The sequence below is a fragment of the Penicillium chrysogenum genome (genome assembly GCF_028827035.1).
Source record: "Penicillium chrysogenum strain IBT 35668 chromosome Unknown utg000001l_segment0_segment0, whole genome shotgun sequence".
Taxonomy (NCBI): domain Eukaryota; kingdom Fungi; phylum Ascomycota; class Eurotiomycetes; order Eurotiales; family Aspergillaceae; genus Penicillium; species Penicillium chrysogenum.
In genome coordinates this window covers 967,379-994,182 of record NW_026622749.1, presented here as the reverse complement: position 1 = coordinate 994,182, position 26,804 = coordinate 967,379, and the positions used below count along the sequence as shown (strand labels likewise).

The window sequence follows — 26,804 nt, the reverse complement described above, 5'->3', positions numbered from 1 at the left end:
CGCTTTGAGCTGAAATAGAGAATATTCAAGACACTCGACGAATCGTTCACCGGTGTAGCTGGGTGTTTAGAGGTCCATAAATGACCAGGTGGTTGTAGATATATCAGTCAGCAATGCTTCTGTAACGACCACATAAGAACATATCTCTATCGAATTAGGATATCCAACTGTTTTTTTTTTTTTCTCTTTCTTTTTGATGGACTTGTTAGATGTAGAAAGATCAAAATAAAGCCCCGACGGCTGACACGCCATCGGCCCCTCATTCACCGCTCCCCCTCCCCTCATAAACAACAACCAACCCAGCTGCATATCCTAGAGTGCAGCATCATGCAGTCCGGAATTACAGGTAGGACACTCGAACATACTTGATCTTCAACTGAAATCCCATTGAACCAACGCTAATAAATCACCCAGTCTCCGCGGAGCTACAAGATGCATTCGCCCGCTTCAACTCCGACTCCTCAACCTTCTGTCTGCCGGTAACCATCACAGCAGAGACCCTAACACCGCTGGACCCAATTTCGTTCCAGGGCAGCCCCTCGATAAATGCCTTCTTTTCAGCCCTCCCCCAGCTGTCTTCCGTCCTCCAGCCTAAAACCCCCGTCTACCTCCTCCTCCGGCGCCCATCGACCGCCTCAAATGCACTCATCGCTTTGACCTACATCCCGTCCAATGCGCCTGTGCGAGCAAAGACACTATTTGCCTCGACTCGCTCCACCCTGACCCGCGAGCTGGGCACAGAGAAGTTTGCTTCTACCGTCTTTGCTACCGAGGAAGATGAAGTCCTGGGCCAGGATGCGTGGCGCGAGCGTGACGGCGAGGGCCCTAATGCTATCTCTCGTGAAGACATGATGGGCGAGAAGGAGAGAGAGCTGGAGGCTGTGCGTAAGGCCGAGGCCGAGGCACGGAATGGCACCCCCGGGAGGGATATTGGTATTGGTGGCACTTTTGGACCTGGCTCTGGCTCTGGAATGAGGGTTTCTATGCCGGTTGATGAGGGCGCTAAGTCTGCGCTGAGAGATCTACAGGATGGTGGGTTGGTACAACTGGTAAGTTATTACGCAGGCTTGTAGTCATTCTTTGAGAGGGCTGGCTCGGATCTGTGACATTCGAGGCTAACTTCAAGCAGACGGTTGATATCCCCACGGAGACGATCGTCTTGGCCGACTCCCAGTCTGGAGTCGAGGCAAACTCTGTCGCCACGCACATTTCCTCTTCTTCGCCGCGTTACTCTTTCTATCATTACCCCGGATCCGATGTCGTGATATTTGTGTACACCTGTCCCACTGGATCTTCGATTAAGGAGCGTATGCTGCACGCCAGCTCGCGGAGAAATGCTATCACAGTTGCTGAGCAGGAAGGACTCAAGATCGAGAAAAAGGTATGCGTGCCCGTGTTGTGAATGACTGTAATTGTTTCGACGGTCTGGATGCTCACAAATAGCAGATTGAGGCCTCTGGCCCTGACGAGATCACCGGTGATCGGTTGCAAGAGGAAGTCACCCCGGCACGAGACCAGGGTCCTACGCGAGGATTCGCCAGACCTCGTCGCCCCGGTCGGTAAATCGCTATTGTATAGATAGGTTATGTTGACGAGGCCGGAAAACTCCCCTCAGCGGGAATTGATCCAATAGCTGTAGTAAATATAGCAGCACTGTGCTAAATCTTGCCAGGTTATTGTCCGAGACTTGGTAACTGCGTGTTCAGGCGGGATGAGCAAAGGTAGAATTGGATCTGGGGCAATTCCTGCTCATACGATGGTCAGAGCACTGATCGGATCCTCAGATACCTCCTTTTGGGCACAGTTTTTATAGAAAAACCGTGCCTGAACTAGTGTTTCCTGGATAACTGGCTATGGCCAAACTGACCTGGACTAGCACTGTAGCACTCTTAATTATTGCCTGATGTTGGTTTAATGAGCAACGGAAGGAATGAATATGAATATTCCTTTAGACAATGCCTGATGAGTTCCAATATAACAGATTCAAAATAACAAAAAAAGGGTATTTGTGTCGGCATCAAGACCCAAAGCCATCTCACCACATAATTTGACATGAAAAGACCGACTACAGTCGACTACTAGCTAATAAATCACAGTGTCCTCATTATCCTCAAGGACCTCACCTCCGTCATCATCTCGGTGGGCATCATGTTGATCTTGAGGGGCACTTTCCTCCACGTTAGCAGTGGCTTCATCCGTTTTAGCTAGATCGGGGTTTTGGTCATTAATGTCTACACCCACCGTGTCCGGAGCACCTTGAGCCTTTTCCTTAGACTTTGGATCTGTCGGATCTGCCTCGTGCTCTGGAGCCGATGGCTGGTCTCGTGGACCATCTGTTTGCTGCTGCTCTTCTGACACTTCTTGTTGCTTTTCGCCTGCCTGTTCTTGTGTTTCAGCCTGCGTTGGTTGTGTTTCAACCTGCGTTGGCTGTTCGGGCGCAAATGCCTCCGGTGGATATCGGGCTTCGAACTCGGCGACTTCTCGGGCAACAGTCGCCTGTGTTTCTTCGATCTGTCGTTTTATCGTCGCATCGTCGCCAGGTCGGGGTTGCCATGGCTTGTAATACTAAGATGGATTAGCTGATGGCTACTATATATGAATAGCAAAGCATAACTCACCAGAGCTGGCTGTGCCTGTGTCTTGAAGAAATGTGCCATGGCAAGCATATTCGAATGCCGCGTTTGCATCTGAGAATGGAAAAAATTAGGAGACCCTTTCAACCCAAGGTACCACAATGGTAAGTGAATGGAACATGAACATACCGCTTCTCGCTCATACAACGGGGTTTCCCTCCTTCGAATTTCATCACGCTGTTCCTTGCGCCGTTTCTTCAATTCGCCGTACTCGGCATCCTGCGACTTCAACTTCTCTTGCTGCTTCTTTTCAATATCCGCGCGTCGTCTCTGTGCCGCCGAACTTGAGCTCTGTGAGAGAGTACCAAGCAGTCCCCCGAATAACCGCTGACCCCGCTTGCGGTCCTCGTCTCGACCCCCGCGCGGTCGTGTAGGCTTCGTCTCTGCAGAGCCATTTTTTGTGGGCGGAGGGGATGACGGCCGGCGCCGCTGAGAATGCGGGGAGGTATTGTCTGTAGAGCTGAATCGTCGGCGCTTAGGGTCGTATTCTGCAGTTGAAGACTGTCGTCGCTTCGCTGTCAACTCCGGAGACTGCTGGATGGTATCCTGGCTGGGTACAGCCACTGCTGATGCAAGTGTCTCAGGGCTGTCAAAGTAGAATGCGCATTAGCTAGAGCGTCCCAGTTACAGTAGTTGCGCATGGGTTGCACGGGATGAGGGGACCATACCCTTCAGACATCTTGATCGGCAAACAACGCTGGTTATAAGAAAGAAACAGACTGAGGGAGAGCAACAAGCGATGTTTTAGGCCCTGATCCGGGGTCAAATATTGGAGTTGTGGTCAAAAGGCGCAAAATAATGAGACGACACGCTGCTTCGAATCAGCACTGTTTAGAATCACGTGCACAGACCACTTAGCCTTGGTTCACCGTCGGCTTCTTCTCTTACCTTCTCTCACAATCATTTCACTTCCCCAGCGAGTGGCAGATCATACCTTATTCCACTTTATACAGTTATTCCTATTTTCTTATTGCCTCTCTCAACTCACAATGTCTCGTCACCACCCCGATCTTGTCATGTGCCGCAAGCAACCCGGCATCTCTATCGGTCGTCTGTGCGACAAATGTGACGGAAAATGTCCCGTCTGCGATTCCTACGTGCGCCCCACGACCCTGGTCCGCATCTGCGACGAGTGCTCCTTCGGAAATTATCAGAACAAGTGTGTCGTCTGCGGCGGCGAGGGGATCAGTGATGCGTTCTACTGCTTTGAATGTACGCGCCTCGAAAAAGACCGCGATGGATGTCCCAAGATCATAAATCTGGGAAGTTCGAGGACGGATCTGTTCTACCAAAAGAAAAGTTTCAGGAATCAATGATCTTCAAGAGGCTTGCCGGTTGGTGTCCAAGTGGAGGGGAACCAGCCATGAGTCTGGCGGGTTTACAACGTTCAGCCTAGCGACGACAAAAATGACTCTACAACCTTTACATATGTGGGCACGTGAAACACACTTTGTTGGTGGACTTAAACCTGCTCCAACTGGTCTATTTGGTGCCGTCTGCTTGCAGCGAGTCGACAGGTGGAGATCAACGAACACATGCCAACGAAATACCCCTGTGATCTAGCCTGCTGTTGCGGGATCGTGCAATGCTACCAAAAAAGAAAAGAACTGGCAGACGTGATGGCAGCGTGCCCTGGAACATCAGACTTCGAGGCTCCACGAACACTTTGCAGATGATTTGGCGACTCGAGGACCAGCGGGGTTCTGGGTGGAGCAGTTGGAAACAAATCCTGCAAGGTTCGTGATTGACACGTCTGGGGTCTCGGTCAAGTTTGTCGATTACCCAAATGGGTGTGGCATGACCCAAGCCCCAAATCTGCGGCTTCAAGACCTTGCGTACAGATCGTCTTTCGAAAACATATCCCTTTTTTGATCTTATTCCGCGAAGAGCCTTTGGTCTCAATGTCAATACCCATTTGAATAAATCATACTTGTTTTCGTGCATAGAGTGGTCAGGCGCATGGCTTCTATTTCAAAAAATAAATTATTGTATTCATCTCTTTGGTTCTATTATGAGCCTTCTCAGGACATCCGCAAGATTGTGGGAGTTCGATGTAATCTGGAACGCCATTGGAGCTCACCTCAGAAGCTATAGACAGAGCGGAAGGCCCAAATACAGGTTACTCGTGAGACATTCTGCCGCTTGATATGTAGAACTACTCTGTTAAAAGGCTATTGGACCAACTATGGCTACACTCCATTACTTGTTCTATAACTTTTACGGCTCCTATCTTCGAGGAACGGACATCAGGTGTACTCATATCAAGTTTTTTGCTATTGTACAATAATATCTTCGACACCTACTTATCTGGGCACCAAATTTGATCCCCTTCTATCCCCGTGGACACCCGTCAGCCTCTTAAGCACCTATAGCCCTATCAGACACTGTTCAAAGACCCTAATCGAGATATAACTAAGATGATGAAATTAGAGCATACAATGTAGGGTTTATAGCGTTGTCTTGGCGCCCCACTCAATGTTTCCAACGTGCCGAGGCACAGGGAGGGGCTGATGCCTTTCCAGGGCTAGCTTCGGACGTGATTATATATCTTTTATTATTCGGACATATATCCTTTCACTCAGTTGCAGACTATATTTGTATCAGCTTCACCAGATAGCCAGTGAGGTTGCACAGCCTTATAGTGTTTCAAGACTCGAGCTCTACAAGGTGCCCACGAAGCCTCGAGTTCCCCGACATAAACCCCCTTTCCCTTGAAGCCTGAACTTGAAAACATAGCTATCGCTGCCTGAATCAACTGTCATGCCTGCCGACAAGATCCGAGTGTCGGGTGACTCGCGCATTGAGTACAAGACCGCTACACTCAACGGCCATAATTATTGTGAGCATACTACACTTCAATGAGAGCTTATACTGGGATGTGCCCAATATGAAACCATCTGGGCTGACGATATGCAGCTTACATTCTCAGCCAGCCCAAGTCAGGGCAATACAAAGCCACTGTCTTCCTGGTAAGCGGGCAGCCCAATATAAAAGCCACACATGTTGACATATATTCTCCATAGATCCATGGTTTCCCGGATCTCTCAATGGGATGGCGGTACCAGATTCCCATGCTCGTAGACATGGGATTCCGGGTCGTAGCTCCCGATTGTCTCGGATACGGACGAACAGTGAGTCTTTCCGCCTCCCACCGTATTATAGGAATTGCTATCTAATAACAATCCCAAGGACGCCCCGGACGACTTCACCCCGTATTCGCACAAAAGTTGCGCAGCGGACATCAAATCCCTAACAACCCATCTAGGCGAAACCCAAATCATCCTAGGTGGACATGACTGGCAAGCAGGCCCAAGCCAACTCTATATCCCGGAACCGCACAGCTAATACACAAAGCAGGGGCGCAGCACTCGCCTACCGCATTGCCCTCTGGCATCCGGAGCTAGTAAGCCACCTATTCACAGTTTGCGTGCCTTATGCACGACCCATGGCGCAGAATATCTCTATCGAACATCTTGTCCGTAGCGTGACACCGCACTTTGCATACCAGCTGCAGTTCAAGAGCGGGGAAGTGGAGAAGGTTATCCGGTCTAAAGATGAGGTTCGCCAGTTTTTGCTCGCGCTTTATGGGGGTCGCACTGAGGCGGGCGAGTTTGGCTTTGATGCCAATAAAGGTGTTTTGCTTGATAAGATTGGCCAGTTGAAGCCGTCGAGGTTGTTGAGCGAGGAGGTAAGTTGGGTTTATTTGATTTGGGTTTTGGGGCTATACTGACTTCCTTCAGGAGTTGGAGTTTTATACGAATGAGTTTACTCGCAGTGGGATTCATGGACCGCGTATGGTTTCTTCTGGTCTGCTGGTTGGGTTGTTGCTGATTATTTCTTTAGTTAACTGGTACCGCACTCGCGACGTGAACTACGAAGATGAGCTTGCTATTCTCGGCAGGGAGATCCAGGTTCCTACGCTGTTTATCCAGGGGCTGAGGGATCAGGCTTTGCCGCCTCATTTAGGTAAATCCATGGCGAAGCAGGTCCCACGACTGACCCTGAAGCAGGTTAATACCTCGCACTGGGCTCTGTGGGAGAAGCCTGAGGAAGTGAATGAGATTATTGGAACTTGGCTGAAGGACCAGTCTTCTGCCGATGGAAGGGCTGGCAAGCTCTGATTAGGGAAAGCGCAGGTATAGTGGCATAGTGAAAAGGAACTATTGATTATTGCAAAAGTACGTATCTCATATCGTCAAAGTATTAAGAATATGTGCTTCGTCACGAGTGGCGAGCAGTTGCTTGACCCATCACAACTGCATAGAGCTTGCACTTACCCGCGAGCGATGGCGCTGTTTAGTACTGGAACACCTTAGTCTCGATTTTGCAGCCAACCTTTTCCAAGCGGTCCACGTAGTCCTGACCCAACGTAGCGGGGGTAACGATGCCACCACGAGATACCTTCTTGATCTTCTCCTCATCGTTAAGAATAACCATAGCAGCCTCGGCCAGCAACAATCCAGTAAAGGGGTACATGCCACCGTGGTAAGTGATTTTACCGAAGACACGCTGTGGCGAAGCACTGTCCGCAGTAGCAATGGCATGGTACTCGAGAAGGTCATTTGCCGAGTCCTCTCTGCGCGGACCACTGCCAGGGGCAAAGACGAACTTCTCCACCAGCCAGCGCACCGGCGGAAGTGCAAGCAGCGAAACTGCAACCAAGAAGCCGAGGTGGATAGCGACGCCAATTAGCGCGTTACGGACCGACAGGAACTGGCGGAAGAAGAATTGCTGCCCGTACAGCTCTGGCATCAGGCTGCTGCTGCGATGCACGATGGTCATGTCGCAGATACCGGATGGGGAGGTCGTCACGGTACCCAGGTCGGGAATTGAGCGTACACCAAATGCCTTTTCTAGGATTGATTCGCTGGGGATGTTCTTTGGCGGGGATGCTACCAATGAGAAGGGAGTCATTGCCTTGGATAGCTCAGACACCGAAAACCCGTCGAATATGGTTAGAATAGTATTCATGGTACCGCCGCTGGGGCCGGAGGATCTGTTGTGAATGGATTAGAGATGTACTTCTTTGTGGACATGAAATTACACACTTCATTTCCTTGATGGTGCTGTCGACCTTGCGGGTTGAAGAGGAGAGGTCCTCTCGGACTCGCTTAACCAGAGCCCATGCCAGGATATCAGCGGGGGCACTCTCGACACCGGTAGAAGGGATCATCTGTCTGAAATTAGTATGGATATATATGAGTGAAGTTGGTTGCCGAACGAACAATAGCGCCATTAGCCTTGGCGGTCTCGTGGTACTTGTCGATGATCGACTTGACCCAGGGCGTCTCTCCGGTACTATAACGATCAGCAAGCGTCGAATGAGTTGGAGAAACACAAAACGAAACTTACACATCCACATAGTGGGTTCCATTAACAGCGCACGCCTCCACGACTGGTGTCGAGTACAGGTGGTAGGGACCCACACAATTGATAACCAGCCGGGTTTTCTGGGCGAGCTCGTTGAGCTCGGTGGAGTTCAGTTGAACGACAAGTACATCTATGATCACATCAGAGTGAGCATTGAGATACAGCTGTAAACAAATAGGTCTGCAAGCTATGTACCTGGGTTCACGCGGTCTGGGTTAAGAGTCTTCAGTTCCTGGGCGATAGGCTCCATTTTCTGCGCGGATCGACCTGCGATAGCCCATTTCAAATCGGTGGGAAGGTTCTGCACAATGTGCTCTGCACAAAATCGGCCAGTGTACCCAGTTGGACCCAGCAAGACCAGGTCATATTGTCGGTTGGAAGTCATGGTGGCTGAGTGGATGGAGTGCAGTCTATGATGTAGTTTTGAAGAACAAGGGAGCTCTCGGCAAATCACAAGCTCCTCGGCAGTGAAAGATGCAGTGTTGGGGTTGGAAAGGGAGCAAGCGGGATAGCCACGAAATAGTTTTTGAAGCTTTACGTAGGACTAGAAGCAACACATGTTACTGAATTGAGATTCTACTTGAATCTGGGAATTGAAGAATGTTTATATTCCACGACAGGGAATTATCACGTGACCGGATAGATTGATTAGCCCGAGAAAGGAAGACCGGGGCTGGTCTCGAACACAATCAAGCCGGATTGGGACCTCGGGATGTCATATACAATATACAGTATTGCATAGTTAAAGCCTTGTAGGATATAGAGAGGAAATTGGGGATTTGGTATGAAATCAGACACCTGAAATAGAAGGCATTCAATATAGAAATCAAACCCAAAGAAAAAAAAAAAATTCTCCAATTCAAGACCGAATCAAACAAATTCTTAAAAAAGCAAAATGATATCCACCACCGTCATCATCTCATCTGGTGGACCTTCCAGGTGGACCTGCGAAAGAGAAAGTAAGCATGGAAACCTGAGGCCACTGCATGACATAAGCCCACTAACTCAAAATGGTCAGGTGATCGCACCAAGCCAAGAGCCCTAAGCGAGAATCCACAGCACAACCCGCCCTCATTCAAAGCGTCTTTTTTGGTCTCCTGTTGAATACCCATCTTCATCCTCTACACCAGCCAAGATGACGAAGCGCACCAAGAGTATGTGCCCCTTTCTCAAATTCAACAAACCGCAAACCGAATTGCTCAATGCTAACTATTTTCCACAGAGGTCGGCATCACCGGTAAATATGGTACCAGGTATGACATTCGCCCAATTCGCGCCCTCACGACTGTGATTTCCTCGAGACACGACCCATAGCGAATAATCCTATACGACGACACAACGATTCTAACAATGACCCAACAGATACGGTGCCTCCCTGCGTAAGCAGGTGAAGAAGATGGAAGTCACCCAGCACGCCCGCTACGTCTGCACCTTCTGCGGAAAGAACACCGTCAAGCGCAAGGCTGTCGGTATCTGGGAGTGCAAGGGCTGCGACAAGACCGTTGCCGGTGGCGCTTACACCGTCTCGTAAGTCGCCCACGATCGCAAGGAACGACAGTGTGATCCGAACCGGGGACCCGACTTGGGTTACCGCACACAGTCGCAATCCACAACACAAGACAGAAAAAGATTACTGACAGTTCCGTTCTTTTCTAGCACCCCCGCTGCCGCTGCCACCCGTTCCACCATCCGTCGTCTGCGTGAGATCGCTGAGGTCTAAATGGGAGGATTGTGTGGTTTCATTTCTCTTTACGGTTACGTCTGAATACCAAAAATGAATGAAAAAAATTCGGGATTACGAATTCTTGTTGCAATCCGCTTCGCCCCGAGTATACCGTATATCGATGTGAATGGTTTCAAAGTTCGCCTCGGTCGCTGCCTACATGATAGTCAACCCACCGGTCAATCCAAGATCCTCCGCCTGATTATTTCGATGTTCTGCGACCGTGTGAATCATATGGATGGACTGTGGACCTGCGTCTCGTGGTTTCTCACACGCTGGACAGTCATGTAGACTCGACTTCAGTGGATCTTGGTTTGGAGGTCACCTGGTCTTAACGTATTGTCTGAGTGCTCCGACTGCACCTCGGGCTATATTTTCGTACTTTCTACGTTCACACCTGGACATTTCACGAGGTGCCTGGCATATTCCGATCCACCTGATGCGCACCTTACTGATACGATGCTGGCCTGGGGACGATTTGTCCAGTCCACGGGTTATCTGCGATGACTAAGGTGAAAACTGTTCACCTGGGCACCTCCCTGGGCAAAGGTGTCCACTTGGACAGGTGGTGATTCGGATTTCAGCTAAATCATGCCTAATGTAGTCATTTTAATTTGTAGATCGGCCACCTTTCTCTAGGGACTTTGTATAGGTTCGCGTTGTACAGGGACCTTGATGGTTGCAGATGTCCAGGTCAGATACTGATAGTTATAATTAAAAAGGACTTGTACATATATATATGTTAAATGATCAAATTATTTAATCTTCTAGGTATATCTTGAAATAACATTATACTAATTATACTAATACTAAAATATTGAAGTCCAAAACCCACATCATTTGCCTCCGTCACGTTCCTGCTTTGCGTTAGTCCGGTAACCCGGCCCACCTTCAAAAGGCGCTCCCCACACCTTTCTCGCTTCTACACTTCTCGAGCGCTCTTCATGGACTTCGCTTTCTTTAATAACTCTGTCGCTCATGTCCGATACCTGTATTGTTTGTTTAGGAGACCTTGGTGAAGGGGCGGGTGATCCTCTTGAGCCTGTTATTGGTTTAAATGACTTCACTGGCGACTCTCAAATCGCTCAGCTACTTCCCTGTGGTCATATCCTACATAATAATTGTTTAAAGCCATGGGTTGAACGAGCAAACAGTTGTCCGATATGTCGGCGCAGTTTCAATATGGTGGAGTTGAGTGATAACGTCGGAGGTATGAGGCTCCCCCTTCTTTTGACTTATGATATGCTTCTTGCTTTATAGAAACTGACCATATTGGTTTGTTGTAGGAACTGTTACTTCATCCTACGCTGTCCAGGATCGAACCCAAGTGGCCGAAGTCGACCCTTCCATGATAATCGAATATGCGGAGGATGACTTGACCGATTTTCAACCATGTACAATTTGCGGACAGGCCGACAACGAGGACGTTCTCCTATTATGCGATGGGTGTGATGGGCCTTCTCATTTATATTGCCTAGGTTTGGATGAGATCCCCTCGGGGTCATGGTACTGCCAACAATGTGAGGAGCCGCGTGCTCAGGGACTGGCTCCCGAGGTATCAGCACGGCCGTCTCGAGCGATCGAACAGCGGAGTCGACGAACTAGGGCGCAGCAGAGACGACTGCAGAATCGGACTCAAACCAATTCTCTACATTGGGCACGAGTCTGGCAGTCTGTCTGGGACCATCTGAATCTCGATCTTGATTTCCCCTTCGACGACGATCGATCTGCCGAACGTGCGATGCAACAGCGTCGTCGCGAGGAGGCCAACCGGCGTGAATTCCAGGCTTGGCAACGCCGCTTTGAAGTCGCTGAGCGACAAGGTGGTGGCAGTCGGTTCCGCGACACAGCATCCCTGTTCGATCTTGATCATGCCCGACCATCGCGACCTCGGCCTCCTAGAGTTCCAACACCGGAGCCCGAGTCCCTAGAGGAGATGCGGGCTTGGAACGCCTTTGAGAGGGCACGAGAGATCGAAAACAACCCGAGTGCAGCCAGGAAGCGCAAAGAGCCGACCATGTCGCCGTCTCCGGAGCCTACAGAACCAGAGCGCAAGCTGAAGCGTCCTCGGACGAGGAGGCCGCAGGAGCTCGCGGCTCTTGCACAGCAAACTCAAAATGGCGAATCATCCAGAGCTGCGAGCTCCAGTGTACGACCGGGTGGTGATACCTCCGGACCAAGTTTCCTGTCATCACTCTTGAAGGAGGTCGAAGACGCACCCAACCATTCATATGGACCTTCGGCTTCGACATCTGTCGCTCCTGCCGACCATCCATCTCCTGGTCCCTCTTCTCCCTCCATCTCTCCCGCCTCATCTCGGTACTCCTTTCCTCTCGTCTCAGCGGCCACACCGCCACCTTTCCCACGCAGCCGCCCCATCTCTCCCCTTCAATTATCCTCCCCGGCCCAACCCTCATCTCCTCCTTTCTCTCCCGAAGTGTCCTTGTCGGGTAGTCCATCGTCAAATGGCGCGAAAGAAGACAAACCACAACGCCAGCCCGGTCGCCCTCGCTCCCGCATTCCCCAACGAACACTGTGTTTTGGGGCCTCCCGCTCCCCCGACTCATCCCCTACTCGAACTGGTCCATCCCTAGCTCTCAAAGCCGACATCCAGAAAATGGTGGGCACCGGATTAAAACCCCACTATAAGAAAAAGACTATATCAAAAGAACAATATACGAACATCAACCGGACCATCTCTCGCATGCTCTACGAGCGGGTCGGGGATAAGGAAACGCTTGAGCCGGATGAACGCACCAACCTCGAAACAGAGGCCAAGCACGAAGTGCAGAATACAATTGACGCACTGAAGATGAAGAGCAAAGACAAGCAGAAACAGCGCATGGTGGCGACCGACACAGACGGTGATCAATAATGACTATACCACGACCTCTCCCCGGCATTTAATGGCGTTTCTTCTCATCTCAGCGAATCATACCTTGGCGGAATGGATGCAATGTACAACTGGCGTTTGATCCTTGCAGGCTGTTTTCTTCCTCTCTTCTTTTTCTTCTTCCGCGAGAGATCTCTGAGAAATGTTTTGTTTGTAACACCCCGCTTCGATGGGTGGGATCATTGTGTTTTCTTGCGGAGCTAGTCTATTCCCGCGTTCTCTTTGCTCTATATTGTGTTAAATATTATTTACCTTCTGACCGTAGGGGGAGAGATGGCCACCTCTGGGTAGCCTCGCCATCTTTGGTTTATCGGGTTTTTCTATTTCCTATTTGGGGCTTGTTCACTTGTAAAGACCATTCCTTCGTGGATAATCTCTGACGAATAATTTATAGGAAGACAGCGGCAACTCCTGATCCAATCACGGATCAATTTGACTGTACGTCTATAGATGGATCTAAATTAGAGTACATATAACTAGTAAGTGCAAAGGACACTGACATCTGAGGATAAAGCTGATTCTGAACAGGGTGATACCACGGAGTCCGGCTACGAAATGTACCGGAATTGACAGTTAGCAAGGAATAAGCTAACGAATGTGCACTCGCACTCGCTGATTATCAGTCAAATCGTCATTCTACGCATTTCTCTCCGCAGTCCCAGACTGATCGGCTTGTGATTTTCCCTTGCACACACAAGCCCGGCGCATAGCGAGGTGTTTCCTCCTTTGAAGATGAGCATACCGGCCTAATCGGACATCGGCTCTAACACAACCAAACACCACACTCCATTTCCGTTAAACACATACGCCGAATACGGCCAAAGAAGCTGATGTCTACCCACGGGAACCCCTACGGTAACCGGCAGCGAATCGAGCACGTGTAACTCGACCGGGTTGATTTTAGGGTGTGAACGCTTACACCAACCCATTGGCGATCATGCCCAGGAACGCAACGATGAAGATCCGATAGAGCCCGTGTTTTCTAGTAGCCTGGTCAGCCTTCCGGCTTTGTAGTATGTGTTTCACGCAGAGTTGCTAGACGGCAATCTCGCTATGGTGTAGTCTTGTTCATTGAACCTGCGTGCTCGTACGTACTATGTGTTATGGGAGTATGGCACTAGACCCAAATTACGATCACAGCGTCTGCCGTGCAGTATATGTGCATGTATTGCCAGGAGTGTGTTAAGTCCGTAGTTTATTAGCGGTAACCTCGCTAAGACCCATGGCCAAAATTGTCCAAGCCGTCCAAAACTGCACCTTTTCCAAAACTCTGTGATTTAGTAAAGTAGATGGTTACTTGCACCAGTTTTATGGGATTTCCCCTGGCACTTCCCGTTGAGATTAAATGTAGTCGCTCTTTCGGGTCTATCTTCGCTTGTAACATCCCTATGGTACATGCACTACATGTACTATTTGCCCTCACCCCGTCGTGCTTTCCCTGTATTGTTGTGCGAACCCGCACCGAGCATCCCATTTCCGGACCACCCTCAACTTCCATTGACATTGGAAAGAGATATTATAACGAGCTACTGGCTGGAGCCCACCAGGCAGAAACTCAATCTCGGACAGAGTAGCTCACACAGCAACACCGACTCAACCGTCACCAGCGTCTACGGGTGGATCCTGAGGATGTCTTCTCCGGGATTGCTAGGGATGGAGCAACCCAGTAGGCTGTGGGTAGCGCAATCTAATAGTGTTGGGGCTATGTAGTATGCTTAAGGAAATTAGAGTTGGTTGACCTCAAGTACGTAATATTTCATATTGGAATTGTCCATGCTCATCACTAAGACGATCTTAGGATGGAATGTTCGAATCAAATATCTCAATGTCCTTTTTCAAAACACTAAGCCACGTAGCCGCAAGTTGTTCCATTCCTCTTTGCTCGGCTCCCACACTGAAAGGTGAATTCCGGATTCTTGAAGATCGACGGTGCTCTTTGGGGGTGAGCATGCGAAAGCATTGAGCTGAAACAGGTCGAGGTTGGCTTTAGATCGAAAGTGGATGAAAGTGGATCCCGGCGCATATGCTTTCATGACAGTATCATTGAACGCGAATATAAGGACGACATGGCTCTTTTTCTTGTCATCGGCGCTATTAACAGTCTCGCCTTCATTCAAAAGCTCAAGCGTACAGACCGAGACTTGTTTTCTCAATAATGGCAAGGGTATTCTGTCGCGTTCATAAGATTGGGATCCTGTCACTACTGACGGGCCAGCCGTGAGTAGTTTGATCTGCTTTATCCGTTGATTTCGGACTGCTGAGAAAAGAGCCGAACGATACGGCATAGGTGAGGAGCCTTCCATCATCCTCTTCGGTTGGACGGAGTGCCACAGCGAAGGCTAGCATCCTTCACATGGTTCAAATATGGACCATATTTATGAATTCGAACAAACGCTTCTTGCTTGACGAAACTATATATTGTCTATATCCGTCCTGACAGTGTCCACTCGCCAAATGCCATAGCACGACGGGGTCGCCTATCGGCCAGCGGTTTGGTTTGATATCGCCGTCCGAGTTATACTGGATGGGCTGGGCGAGTAGGTGTCGAATGTCACTTTCCTCTTTAAAGGCCATTCGGATCTTGTGATCATCCACCAACGGGACCTTTATTCCGCCCACGACCCGTAAATGCTGCACATGCCCGTGCTGGGATCCGGCTTAGAGGCGATGACTGTGTCAGGGGATTTATTGTATTGCCGCCCTGTGGCCTTAAGAGGCTGCGAAGCACATATTGACATCGAACACGGCCCCACGAAAATGCCCAATGTTGTCCTCTACCCATGAGGTCTCCGGGCCATGGGTACGTAGTTTTGGCGAACCGGAGGGTTGTTCGTTGCAACAATGAGAAAGACCAGGGCGTCGGAAAGTCGGACGTACGGTGATTATACGAACGTGCCGTTCCTATCGTAGACGGTTTCATCGTACGGTAACTGCCTTCGCGCACGCCTCCGGATGATGGAGCATTCACTGAGCGTAACGGTTCATCGTCTCGATGTGGTCACTGTACGCATTTTCCTTCTCCGGAGCTCTCTGTTGGCTCGAGAAGACGGTCTCCGCTGGATGCTTGGTTTCGGTGGAATGATACCGTTGAGCAGATGTTATTGAAAGGCGTACGGCAACTGAAAGAATAAAAGATGAGTGAATGGTTGAGGAGTCAGGGAAGTATAATGGAACAGGAGGGGCGATGCTCATATGCCTGTCAGATGTAATATGTGTTAAGGTATAAGTGAGAAATACACGAGATAGCACGAGATAGCAAGAGATTTTCGTCAACTTGTAGGATCGGGCTTCTGAATGCTGGCAGAGAGCTGAACGCCTCTTACCATCTTCTAGGCTCTGGGTGTGTATGCGGGGCGACTAGACTGATATGTTGGGTTACTGATCGCACACGAAGGGCTTGTTGGGGAGTCGGTGTATATGTCTACCCGTGGAGAACCTTCCTATATGCCTTGAACCTGAGGGGGAAGCGAGCGACCATAGTAGAAAAAGTGTCTTTGAGGTGAATTAATCAAACTGGGGTTGACATGCCCAGGTGAGATGATGGGATGCGTTGTATAGCCTCTTTAACAGAGACTCGGTAAGGCATTTGGGGCAGGCATTTTGGCACCAGAGCTTTGATATGTGTTACGTCAGTAAACAACATGGATAACCGTGGAATTGTGTATGCAACTGACTGTAATACTCGTTCAAAAGGTGGTATTTGATGAAGATGTTCTTCAACATAAGGAGATTGTGAATCGGTGATTTTGATGACTTGAAAGCAGGGAAGCGGGAGTTCATAGATGCTGGATGTGAGGAGGGAAGATGAACGGGTGATGAGTGGGAAGATTGTCAGACCTCGCTTTGAAGCATCTGGCAATTCCTCCAAACCGAGTAGACTTATGGAGTGATTCTGACTTCAAGTGAAGAGTAGTGATCTACTCGGCCTGGTTGCCGTCCAAAGGTCGGCCCTAGTCGCTTCCTAATCCGCAACCTACCTGCCTACCTAGATACCTACCTATATATGTACCTAGGTAGGTATCAACAAACGTAGTGGCATATTCTGTCTCGAAGGGTTGTTCCTTCCTCGACACCTGCCAACTCCACACAGCTGCTTCTTAAGTAGCTGGTTTGACCCCGGCGACTCGATACCCCTAACCCTTCAACATGGAAGATCCTTGAGGGGGTTAATGCGGTTGTGGATCAAGTGGAGGAAGATCTCGTTCCTTTCTTTTCTTACTTTCCCTATTTTTCAGGGCGTTTTCAAGGTATTTTCGTTTGCTTATTGGGTGGTCAGTTACTGTGTCGAGTATGAATCGCCTGGTTTGCTTCTTTGGGTCGTTGAGGGTTCCTACAGCTAGTAGACCCAGAGCTTTATCTTAGTATTTCTTCTAGAACAAGCCAGCTGTCTTAGATCGACGGAACTAAGCAATGGCTCTGCTTTAAGCACCTCGTCTGGCAACTTTTCCGTATATACATACATGTACTCGGTGTATCTCGCTGATCTCGGCTTTGTACAAGCGCATACCGGCTGTATTTCTCTTCCCCGCAACTTGTCTGGGAAACTTCCGGCACGGCATATGGCAACATTGAAGTCTATAGATAGGATGGGTATATCCCCAAATATCGCATCCATTTAAACGACTCCGGCACAAATCACACTTGAATCATGGGCAGCATCCAAGAGCCGAACTTCTTCCCGAAGAACAAAAACCTCGACTACGATGTCCTTATCATTGGCGCCGGACTTTCTGGCATTTACTCGCTGTATCAAATGCGACAATTAGGCCTGCGAACGAAAGTCTTGGAGGCCGGCGGTGGTGTAGGCGGAACATGGTACTGGAATCGATACCCAGGCGCACGCTTCGACTCTGAAAGCTATTCATACAATTTCTCATTTTCCGAAGAAGTCCTCAATGAGTGGAACTGGTCAGAGCACTTCGCCTCGCAGCCCGAGACACTACGGTACTGCGAGTTCGTATGCGACAAATTCGATCTCCGCCGGGACATGCAATTCGACACGCGCGTCACTGCAGCCCATTTCCAAGACGACACCAAGTCATGGCTTGTAACCGACGAACGGGGACAACAGTACACCTCCCGGTTCGTGGTCACTTGTATTGGCATTTTGAACAACTACACTCTACCCAATATCCCGGGAGTCCTGGGCTACAAAGGCGAAGCCTTCCACACTGCCCGCTGGCCAGCAGAGCAAGTCGACTTTACGAACAAGCGCGTCGCAGTTATCGGCACCGGCGCAACCGGCATCCAAGTAATCCAAGAGATCTCCAAGACAGTAGGCCATCTAACCGTGTTCCAACGGACGCCGAACTGGAGCCTCCCCCTCCGGAACGCACCGCTCACCCCAGAAGAGATGGACGAAATCCGAACCCGGTACCCAGAGATATTCCAAAAATGCGCGGAGTCCTGGCACTGCTTTATGCACGTACCGGACAAGCGAAGCACGTTCGACCTGAGCCCGGAAGACCGGCAAGCATTCTGGGAGGAACTGTATACGCAACGCGGGTTTGCGAAGTGGATGAGCAACTTCGGCGACATCAACACGAGCAAGGAGGCGAATGCGCTGTTTAGCGAGTTTATCGCGAACAAGATCCGCGAGCGCGTGCATGACCCTGTCACGGCGGAAATTCTTATTCCGAAATGTCATGGGTTCGGAACGAAACGGGTGCCCATGGAAACGCGCTACTTCGAGGCGTATAACCAGTCCAATGTGCGCTTGGTGGATGTCAAGTCCAATCCTATCGAATGTGTTACCGAGTCTGGTATTAGGACGAGGGATGAATCCTTTGAGTTTGATATGATTGTATATGCTACCGGGTTCGACGCTGTGACTGGGTCTTTCACGGCTATTGATTTCCGCGGTGTGGATGGGGTGAAGCTGAAGGATAGGTGGAGTGAGGGTCCACGCACGTTTTTGGGTCTGTTTGTTGAAGGCTTTCCTAATATGATGATGGTTATGGGGCCGCATCAAATGTTTGGGAATATCCCTCGCAGCGTGGAGTATGCTGCGAGCTGGGTGGCGAGGTTTATCGAGTTCTGTCGAGACCGGGGTATTACATTTGCTGGGGCTACGCGACAGAGTGTCTTGGATTGGACGGAGCATGTTCATACTTGCGCTGCCGGATTGCTTGCTAATGATGTCGATTCTTGGATGACTGGTGTCAATAAGAATTTGGCGCACAAACAGAAGAGAATCATTGCGCGATATCAGGGTCCGGCGCCTGGATATCGAAAGCGTGCAGAGGAGGTTGTCACACGGGAGTATCAGGATTTGATACTTGAATGATCTTGTTATGTAGCATTGACATGAAACACTTTCAGTTTTGCAGAGTATGACACGGTACGGAATACAAACTACCTTCGTACTATTCAATAAGATAGCTGAGGACTCCCCCAGAATCTGGGGTATGTAGAGTTATTACATAAAAAGATTCATCTCAAGGGTATCGCAAGGCTCAAATAAATCCTGAAACTGAAGCATAGCATCAGCAAAGGCATCATCATCAAAGAAAAGCTCCTCAGTATGCGGAACTAGCAGTCTGCCAGCGATGCCACTAGTTTCAGTAGTCGCAAACGGGAAGTAGGCAGTCCAATCAATGCCATCCGCCATTTCCATATACACCGTTCCATCACCCATACCAAGATCCGGACCAGGCGCTCGCTGCGAGTCAAAGTCCGGCGCTGTAGCACCAGGCCGTAGACGGCCAAATCCCGAGTGGAATACTGCGGCAGTGGGCCACATAATACGCAGCTGGTCCACGGCTAGAGTCAAGATATCTAGATCTTCGTTGGCGCTCTTGGCCAGTCCTTCGATTCGAAGGGCCTGTAGCAGCGCAATGAATGCCGTACCGCAATACCACCCTGTTATAGCCATAAGGAAACGGGTTCCCCCGCGTGATAGAATGTCCCGCATTATGCGAGCCACGCATGACGCGGCGAGTATTGCTGGTGGATATGCTTGTGGAAGAGGCTGGGACAGAGATGATCGCTGAAGGTGGATTATGATGATGACGGCCAGGTATGGAAGATGTAGTTGATGCACGTCTCTATTGAAACGGGTTGTCCGATCTGATCCAATGGGCAGTTGCAGATGGGGAGGAAGTGACTGGACCCAGCCGATGAGATCGCGGGCCAGAGATGCCGGGAATGCGGAAGATCCGGCGTCGCTGGAGCGAGCGAGGTATTTTGCGACTTTACCAATAATAGCGCAAAGGCGGACCCAGTAGATGAATACTTCAGCTTTGGTTTTATCCGTATCCTGGGCGAAATCTTCCAATGTGGGTTCTGACAGGGTACAGTCTTCGGGGTCAATGACACATGGTTTGCTTTGGCACAGCGCAGTCAATCGCTCGCGTGCAAACGCCGTCCACCATATTCGACGCCGGAGACTGAGATCAATCTGTTGACGTAGGGGATGGTTCTGAGCTGGCTCCCGGTGTACACCTAGTTGTTGGCAATGTCGGATAACCACTGAAGTCCACCACCAAGAAGAATGGCGATGGAGAATAGTTGGAGGCCGTGGACTCCACCAATAAAATAGAGAAATGGCTTTTAGCGACGTCATGACATCTGCCTCTTCGTCGTTGTAGAACCTGGTGCGAGCTCGCTCGTAATAGCCGGCAGGTCCATCATGTGGAATCATGGGCGGTTTGATATGGCTACCAACCACTGCCAGAGCATTTACCAGTAGTGGAGATCGAGCAAGCTCTTGTGAGAGGGTTTCTCGGTCTAGGACTGGACACCATGGGTAGCAGTACTCCCAGTATGTTTCTGCGAATGTTTGTTGTAGGTCTGGGTCAGGTAGATTGGGTACCTCGGGCATTCTTTCAGCAATGAGCCGCTCTTGAGCTCGAGCATTTGTTTGTAGCTCTGGTAGAAATACATGGCCAATTGGATAGCTATCATTATGCTCCGAGTGGTCTTCTGTTCGTTGAGTGGCAGGAGAATCATTGGCCATGGTTTGTATAGGCCTGCCCTGGGATTCAGGCGGCACTTGACCCGGGGACGGGTCATTTCTGTCATTTCTCAGTGACCATCCGATACTGTCAGAATTTTGGGTCCTTGCTTGCTCGACATGTGTCGGGGAGATGGAGGATTTCTGAAGCAGGTCTCCGGGGAAGTCCAACGACCGGCCATCATTTCCTAACCTGGTCCCAGGCGGTCCAGAGGATGGTTGATTGACAGCGAGATGATCCGGAATGGAATTATGTCGGTTTACTTGGGTACAAGAATTGGTAGAATTGGGCTCGGTTACCGGAGGTGTTAATGGGGCCACGCTTGCAGCGGGCCGACCTCGTTTTGATGGCCTCGTTCTGTGACCGGGTCAGGCCATATACATCCGAAACGCCTTAGCAGAGTCACTCACCGGCATTCTTTGCCGCCAGATTCGCACTTGGTGCAGTTAGTATACCCTTGAACCCCTCGCGCTTGCAGGTCACATCTAATCTGCAGCCGTTAGCCTCTTTGCCGAGACTGTGGAGAACTAAATTACCTTCTTGCTATGACATGCCACACAGGCGAGCTCTGCGCGCTTCCGTTTGGTTTGGTTACCAGTGAATTGCAGCCAAAGCGGTTCGGACATGATTGGAATTCTGTAAGGTTGCAATTTAAAGCATCAGTATGATACTCCAGGACTGCCTTCACATAAGGCGGGGGAAAGCTATCCCCGCAAAAAGCTCCTCGCCAAGCTTCCCCAGATACCCTCGGCTCTTCGGTTTCCCCCAGTTTCTTGCCGGTAATTTTGTCGATTTACTTGGCGTTCTGGGCCGGTATTTTGACTTGTTTCAAATGTTTTCATCATGCTGGCAGACTTTATTACATATATAAACGTATATAAGTATCTAGGCATCTATCACTACAAATGAAATTTTGGTTCTTTTGATCATCTCTTCGCCAATTATAGTAATAAATTCTAAAATCTTGAACAGAATGACACTACCATCCACAATGCATGCTTGGAGAAAGCATAAAGGGAACCCGAGTCCGGTATGCTAGCAGTCGTATTTCACAAACACGTCTCTGACTCCATCATAGATTTGGGAAGAGCTTCCTATACCCTCGACCCCTGTCACCGGGTTTCTTGTCAAGCTACTGGCATCCGGAGGTACTGCCCAAAAATTCCCGATGTTCAAGTTCTTGCTTCTGATATTTCCTGTTTATAACAGTGTGTCATAGCGATCAACCTCTTCTGGACATTGAAGACCGGCCGCAGTTCAACGAGAAGTATACACTTGTATGAACATCTCTTCGCCGTCGGAATCCATTCTAAGAGCAAAGTTGACTTCTTCTCTCAGGGCCATGAAGGATGTGGAGAGATAATACAGATAGGAGAAGGAGTCACAGACAAAAGTTTCAAACTAGTAGGTGTACCGTACCACTCGCAGATATCGGAATATCACTGATTTCGAAACTCAGGGAGACCGTGTGGCTCTCCTTGCTGTTCCGGGATGTGGGTTAGACACCTGCTCTGAATGCTCGAGGGATCTGGCACAGCTATGCCCGGCAGGAATGCACCACGGGATTGGTCAAGACGGATTCTATGCTGAGTACGTCGCGGTCGATGTTCGCGCCGCGATTCCATTGCCTGATGGTAAGTTTCTCGCGATGAAACCGTCAAATACCTAACAAACTCCGGTAATAGGTGTTGAGCCGGCCGTCGCTGCAGTCGCCACTGATGCTGTCACTACAGCTTATCATGGTATTACTCGCCGCGCTGAGGTCAAGAAAGAAGAAACTACTTTCCTTTTTGGACTTGGTGGGCTTGGTTTCAATGCGCTCCAGATCGTGCGCGCTATCGGGGCTAGAGTCATCGTTTCCGATCTGCGGCAAGAAAAGCTGGATGCTGCTCTGAAGTTGGGTGTTCCGGCAGAGGATATCGTTCCAGTTGGGAAGTCGGTGCAAGATTTTGTCAAGGAAAATGGATTGCAGGGGAGAATCGACACCGTACTTGAATTTGTGGGGAGCAACCAGACTAACCAGGATGCGCAACAGATTGGTAACCATCCTCGCTGTATGTCTTTTTGATCTACCCTTTTGCTAATACTATATCCTTCTCGAACAGTGCGTCCTGGGGGGGAAGATCCTGTGTGTTGGCACCCTTGATCTCGTCAATGGATTGGACATGAAGATTGGAATTCGGAAAAGACTAAGCATTATCTTCACATATGGTGGACAGTACCGAGATCTGGTGGAGGTGCTTGACCTGATTGCCAAGGGAGTCATTCGGCCTCAGGTCGAATTGGGGAAGTTGCAGGATTTCCCGAGAGTTCTCAAAGAATTGGGAGAGGGCAAGATCAAGGATCGGATAGCATTAGTGTCAGATCCTGTATAAGTTGTATCAGGAGATATCTAATGCATTTGTATCCTTGAGTTTGGGGAAGGATTTAGATATATGATGGTTTTCACAAGTTGCATATAGAAAATTGAAAAAGACATCGTGGTGTTCTCTTAAGGTCTCTAGTATCATCTCGTGTCAACTCGGTTTTTCAAACTGTCCAAGTCCTACGTCTCGAGGTATAGAGTCGATACAAGCGGCCGAATCTTTTTCTGATCATGAATGGAGGGATTCGAAAGAGAAAATGAAAATGATTTATGGATCTATAGGAGCCATGAAAAGGGCTAAACGGCTGAGAAAACCGCTATCCGATCTTAATTTCAGGCATTGACACTTGCGCTCTTCGTCATCCCAATCCCCACAGCAGCTGTTGTCCCTGCGTCAACAGGCAGAATAACACCAGTCATCCACCGAGCATGAGGCCCTGCAAGGAATACCACAGCCCCGGCACAGTCCCATCCATTTCCTTCAGTTCCCAATAGGCTTCGTTTCCGACGGGCCTCACGCGCCTCTTCACTCATTCCCTTCCCATACATCATAGGCGTATACAGCATCTAGTATCATCAGCTTCGGTTCTACACAATGAAAACGATGAACATACCCCTGGGCAGACGCAGTTTACACGAATACCATCGGGAGAGTGGTGCGCCGCCATAGCACGGGTCATGTTGACTATGGCACCCTTGGCAGTAGGGTATAGCAGATGAGGCGTACCTCCCTTCAACCCAGCAACACTTCCCATGTTCACAATACTCCCTTTGATCTCGCCGTCATTTCGACTCATCTCGGGGATGGCGTACTTGGCCATTTGGACCATACTTGCAACATTGATCTCCATACTCTTGGCCCACTGCGTCATATCAACTTCCACCGCAGTGCCCGCCGCGCCCCCAATTCCGACATTATTGATTAAAATATCCAGTCGTCCAAACTGTTCAACTGCAAAGCGCACCGCCGCTTGGCAGTCTTCTTCAGACGTGACGTCTGCACGAATCGCAAGCGCTCGTCCGCGACCGGGTTTCGAATTCACGATCTCCACGGTCTTGTTGGCCCACTCCAGGTTGAGGTCGACGCAGATTACGTCGCAGCCATCATCTGCAAGAAGAATTGAAATCGCGCGTCCGTTTCCGATGCCATCGCCGAGGCAGCCTGCGCCTGTTACGATGGCGACTTTGCCGGCTAAAGAACGCGAAGGGGGATCGGAGGGAATGCCGGACTCCATGATTTTGATCTGATAGTTCAATTTTCAAATGAGATTATTAGTCAACTATATCCGAAAATTAAACAGACGTACATGCTATCTACCCTTATACCTGCTGCATCTGTTTTCATTCACGGCATACCTAAATAGTCCATCTTCATGCGGGGCTACCGAATCCTCAGATGTTGCTGTTACCGGTAGCCGAGCCGAGGTGATGTGGGGGGAGAGATGATGGCGACATGTCTGTGAATGTATCCGACTGCATTCAAGTTGTACAGGATTTTGTGCATTGAGTGCCCCTCCACTGCCCCTCTGTCTTTTTGCTCGGGTTTATTAAGTCCCGATAGATGGTCAACATCTTGGATATTCCTTATTTCTTATTCTTCCCCCACCTTTCTTTTAGCAATAGAATTACCTTTAGTGACTACAATGGCCGACTTCACTGAATATGGTACACCCAGCGCCGAATGGGTCGCCCTCGAGCCGACGCTGCCTGAGCTCCCCAAAGACCTCTCAGTGGAACAACTGAAGGCATTGCTAAACAAGGGTCGTGAGGCATCCGCCGCCCAAGATATGGCCGATGGACTTGCTGCCGCAGTCCAGCTACAAGACCACACGATCACAGCCCGTGACGGCACGCCCCTTGAAGCACGCAGCTACCGCCCCGCCGGCATCCCAACGTCCCAACGCCTGCCTGTTTACGTCCATCTTCACGGCGGAGGTTTCTTATTCGGAACACTTTCTTCCGAAGATGGAACTTGCTCGCGGATTGTCACCTCGCGCGTTCAGAAGGGTACCCCAGTCGTGGTCTTGAACGTCAACTACCGACACACTCCCGAATATCGCTATCCCACTGCCTGGAACGACGTCGAAGACGCATTCGTCTGGTTACACGAGAACATTACCGTGATCGGGGGGATCAGCGAGCAGGTTGTTGTGGGCGGTATTTCAGCTGGCGCATGGTTGACTGCGTCGTTGGCGCTGGCTCAGCTGCGTGGCGATGATAACCGTCTAGCGGCCTGTCCCAAGATTGCGGGACAGGTCCTCATGATTCCTTGCGTTGTACAATGGGACCACTATGCGCCGAGGTTGGAGATGCTCAAGAGTCCTGATTTGTCGAGCTATGTGCAATGTGCCGATGCGCCTATCTTGCCGGTGACTCGAATGAAATTGTTCACCGAGCTTCTTGGGCTTGGGGACACCAAGGATGCCGCTGGAGATCGTCGGTTGAGCCCTGGAAATGCCACCGCGGAAGAGGTCAAGGACTTGCCTCCTACTACGTTTGGAATCGCGGGAAATGACCCATTGAGGGACGAAGGTCTGTTCTATGGACAGCATCTCGCTGCGAACGGGTGAGTTCAGAATATTCTTAAAAGTTGGGGGTTTTCAACTGCTAAACACTTTATCAGCATTCCTACCAATGTTCATGTCTTTCCCGGTGTCCCCCATGGATTTAGGAGGTACAAGCGGCTGCCCGACAGTAAGAGGTGGGACGAAGTCATGAGCGACGGCATTGCTTGGGCATTGACAAAGCCTGCGCCTGGTCCATTTGAAATTAAATCCGAATAGGAGACCAAGTTGTAGGACGAATATGCATATATCATTTTGGGATCTGTTAGTGGATACCAGGACCGGATATCAGCTAGAACATAGTCGTAGTTGCCCTGCTAGCAAAGTCGAATCAGGTATATACCTTCCAACCTTGAAACCTTAGGTTGTGCCAGACAAGGGAAATATTATTAACTAGGAAGTCAGGTCAGTTCAGTAGGAAGGAGGCACCAATAGAAGAAGAGAAGAAGAGAAGAATAAGACAATAGGCGATTCACCGCTCGGACCCACAATGCCGATTGTCCGATCTGGCAGCCGTCAATGCGAGTCTTCCTGTTCATCGACTCTGCTATTTCTTATTTCCTCTTGAGCTTCAATTGTCTGGTCGTTATGCATGTTTATTGTTCACTACATGCAATGTAATTCTAATCCGCTTTCAATCCCGCATTGAAAAGAAAAAGGGCGGGCCCCTCCTCTCCGACCATCGCTTTTGCGCAAAGCGCCTGATTTCTTTTGCGCGATCGGAACTAGAGCTATTTTCCTAAAAGCTCATAGCCTGGCCTTCTCTCGTGCTTAAGCGTTGTCCTGCGAACATCCGAAACCCACACACCACAATGCCCCCCTCCACCTCCACCAACGGAGCCTCCTCCACCCCCGACGCCCTCGAATCCGACCTCCTCGTCAAACTGTCCGCCAGCTGCGCACTCGAAGATCTGCAGGAAAACCTCCTCAGCTCCCTCCACCGCCTGGGCTGGACCGAAAAGGTCACCACCCTCGCCACAGAACTCCTCCGCGCCGGTCGCTGTGAGACCTTCGACGATGTAATGGCGGCAGTGCTCGCTTCAGCAGAGGGCCGAAGCCACCCCGCACTGGGGCCAAAGGTCGCGAACGGTGAATCTGCAAACGGAACAAAAGATACCAATGGTATCAAGAGAGGCAACAAAGCCAAAGATCACTCATATGACCCTCTGAAGTACATTGAAGAAATCGATATCCGCATCCCGGAGACGGTGGTCGACGAGGGTGTTCGTGGATTGAAGGATATCATACGAGAAGTGGCCGACTTGGAAGGCGAGAGTGCGCCCAACGGCGACAAGAAATAA

The 26,804-nt window shown here is 49.9% G+C and overlaps 13 protein-coding genes across 13 annotated transcripts; 9 read left to right on the top strand and 4 right to left on the bottom strand.

The window, feature by feature from the left end:
• Window positions 1–327: 327 nt before the first annotated feature.
• N7489_000399 (twinfilin) lies at window positions 328–1,563 on the top strand (the record flags this gene model as incomplete). The annotated part of the gene is made up of 4 exons (XM_056706154.1): window positions 328–346; window positions 415–1,049; window positions 1,130–1,381; window positions 1,447–1,563. 4 exons carry the CDS (start codon window positions 328–330, stop codon window positions 1,561–1,563), a joined length of 1,023 nt encoding a protein of 340 aa, XP_056570456.1.
• Window positions 1,564–2,082: 519 nt separating this feature from the next.
• N7489_000398 (pinin family protein) lies at window positions 2,083–3,312 on the bottom strand (the record flags this gene model as incomplete). Its single annotated transcript, XM_056706153.1, has 4 exons — window positions 2,083–2,565; window positions 2,619–2,687; window positions 2,763–3,219; window positions 3,302–3,312. The coding sequence occupies 4 exons, from the start codon at window positions 3,310–3,312 to the stop codon at window positions 2,083–2,085; spliced, it is 1,020 nt and encodes a 339-aa protein (XP_056570455.1).
• Window positions 3,313–3,622: 310 nt separating this feature from the next.
• Window positions 3,623–3,949, top strand: N7489_000397 (PHF5 family protein; the record flags this gene model as incomplete). Its single annotated transcript, XM_056706152.1, has 1 exon — window positions 3,623–3,949. One exon carries the CDS (start codon window positions 3,623–3,625, stop codon window positions 3,947–3,949), a length of 327 nt encoding a protein of 108 aa, XP_056570454.1.
• Window positions 3,950–5,393: 1,444 nt separating this feature from the next.
• N7489_000396 (alpha/beta fold hydrolase) lies at window positions 5,394–6,754 on the top strand (the record flags this gene model as incomplete). The annotated part of the gene is made up of 5 exons (XM_056706151.1): window positions 5,394–5,472; window positions 5,550–5,602; window positions 5,657–5,764; window positions 5,920–6,321; window positions 6,374–6,754. 5 exons carry the CDS (start codon window positions 5,394–5,396, stop codon window positions 6,752–6,754), a joined length of 1,023 nt encoding a protein of 340 aa, XP_056570453.1.
• A 175-nt stretch (window positions 6,755–6,929) lies between these two features.
• N7489_000395 (saccharopine dehydrogenase family protein) lies at window positions 6,930–8,388 on the bottom strand (the record flags this gene model as incomplete). The annotated part of the gene is made up of 5 exons (XM_056706150.1): window positions 6,930–7,629; window positions 7,682–7,806; window positions 7,859–7,931; window positions 7,986–8,133; window positions 8,199–8,388. The coding sequence occupies 5 exons, from the start codon at window positions 8,386–8,388 to the stop codon at window positions 6,930–6,932; spliced, it is 1,236 nt and encodes a 411-aa protein (XP_056570452.1).
• Window positions 8,389–9,019: 631 nt separating this feature from the next.
• N7489_000394 (60S ribosomal protein eL43) lies at window positions 9,020–9,839 on the top strand. Its single transcript, XM_056706149.1, has 4 exons — window positions 9,020–9,157; window positions 9,226–9,256; window positions 9,366–9,530; window positions 9,660–9,839. Exons 1-4 carry the CDS (start codon window positions 9,139–9,141, stop codon window positions 9,721–9,723), a joined length of 279 nt encoding a protein of 92 aa, XP_056570451.1. The 5' UTR covers window positions 9,020–9,138; the 3' UTR covers window positions 9,724–9,839.
• Window positions 9,840–10,704: 865 nt separating this feature from the next.
• Window positions 10,705–12,601, top strand: N7489_000393 (putative PHD and RING finger domain protein; the record flags this gene model as incomplete). Its single annotated transcript, XM_056706148.1, has 2 exons — window positions 10,705–10,936; window positions 11,013–12,601. The coding sequence occupies 2 exons, from the start codon at window positions 10,705–10,707 to the stop codon at window positions 12,599–12,601; spliced, it is 1,821 nt and encodes a 606-aa protein (XP_056570450.1).
• A 4,666-nt stretch (window positions 12,602–17,267) lies between these two features.
• On the top strand, window positions 17,268–18,905 carry N7489_000392 (flavin-containing monooxygenase; the record flags this gene model as incomplete). The annotated part of the gene is made up of 1 exon (XM_056706147.1): window positions 17,268–18,905. One exon carries the CDS (start codon window positions 17,268–17,270, stop codon window positions 18,903–18,905), a length of 1,638 nt encoding a protein of 545 aa, XP_056570449.1.
• A 132-nt stretch (window positions 18,906–19,037) lies between these two features.
• On the bottom strand, window positions 19,038–21,200 carry N7489_000391 (uncharacterized protein; the record flags this gene model as incomplete). Its single annotated transcript, XM_056706146.1, has 3 exons — window positions 19,038–20,931; window positions 20,985–21,064; window positions 21,111–21,200. 3 exons carry the CDS (start codon window positions 21,198–21,200, stop codon window positions 19,038–19,040), a joined length of 2,064 nt encoding a protein of 687 aa, XP_056570448.1.
• A 365-nt stretch (window positions 21,201–21,565) lies between these two features.
• N7489_000390 (zinc-binding dehydrogenase) lies at window positions 21,566–22,949 on the top strand (the record flags this gene model as incomplete). Its single annotated transcript, XM_056706145.1, has 8 exons — window positions 21,566–21,604; window positions 21,653–21,722; window positions 21,784–21,851; window positions 21,913–21,978; window positions 22,034–22,208; window positions 22,260–22,628; window positions 22,680–22,702; window positions 22,794–22,949. 8 exons carry the CDS (start codon window positions 21,566–21,568, stop codon window positions 22,947–22,949), a joined length of 966 nt encoding a protein of 321 aa, XP_056570447.1.
• A 323-nt stretch (window positions 22,950–23,272) lies between these two features.
• On the bottom strand, window positions 23,273–24,174 carry N7489_000389 (SDR family NAD(P)-dependent oxidoreductase; the record flags this gene model as incomplete). Its single annotated transcript, XM_056706144.1, has 2 exons — window positions 23,273–23,506; window positions 23,554–24,174. 2 exons carry the CDS (start codon window positions 24,172–24,174, stop codon window positions 23,273–23,275), a joined length of 855 nt encoding a protein of 284 aa, XP_056570446.1.
• Window positions 24,175–24,582: 408 nt separating this feature from the next.
• Window positions 24,583–25,722, top strand: N7489_000388 (alpha/beta hydrolase; the record flags this gene model as incomplete). Its single annotated transcript, XM_056706143.1, has 2 exons — window positions 24,583–25,505; window positions 25,563–25,722. The coding sequence occupies 2 exons, from the start codon at window positions 24,583–24,585 to the stop codon at window positions 25,720–25,722; spliced, it is 1,083 nt and encodes a 360-aa protein (XP_056570445.1).
• Window positions 25,723–26,315: 593 nt separating this feature from the next.
• Window positions 26,316–26,804, top strand: N7489_000387 (uncharacterized protein; the record flags this gene model as incomplete). The annotated part of the gene is made up of 1 exon (XM_056706142.1): window positions 26,316–26,804. The coding sequence occupies one exon, from the start codon at window positions 26,316–26,318 to the stop codon at window positions 26,802–26,804; it is 489 nt and encodes a 162-aa protein (XP_056570444.1).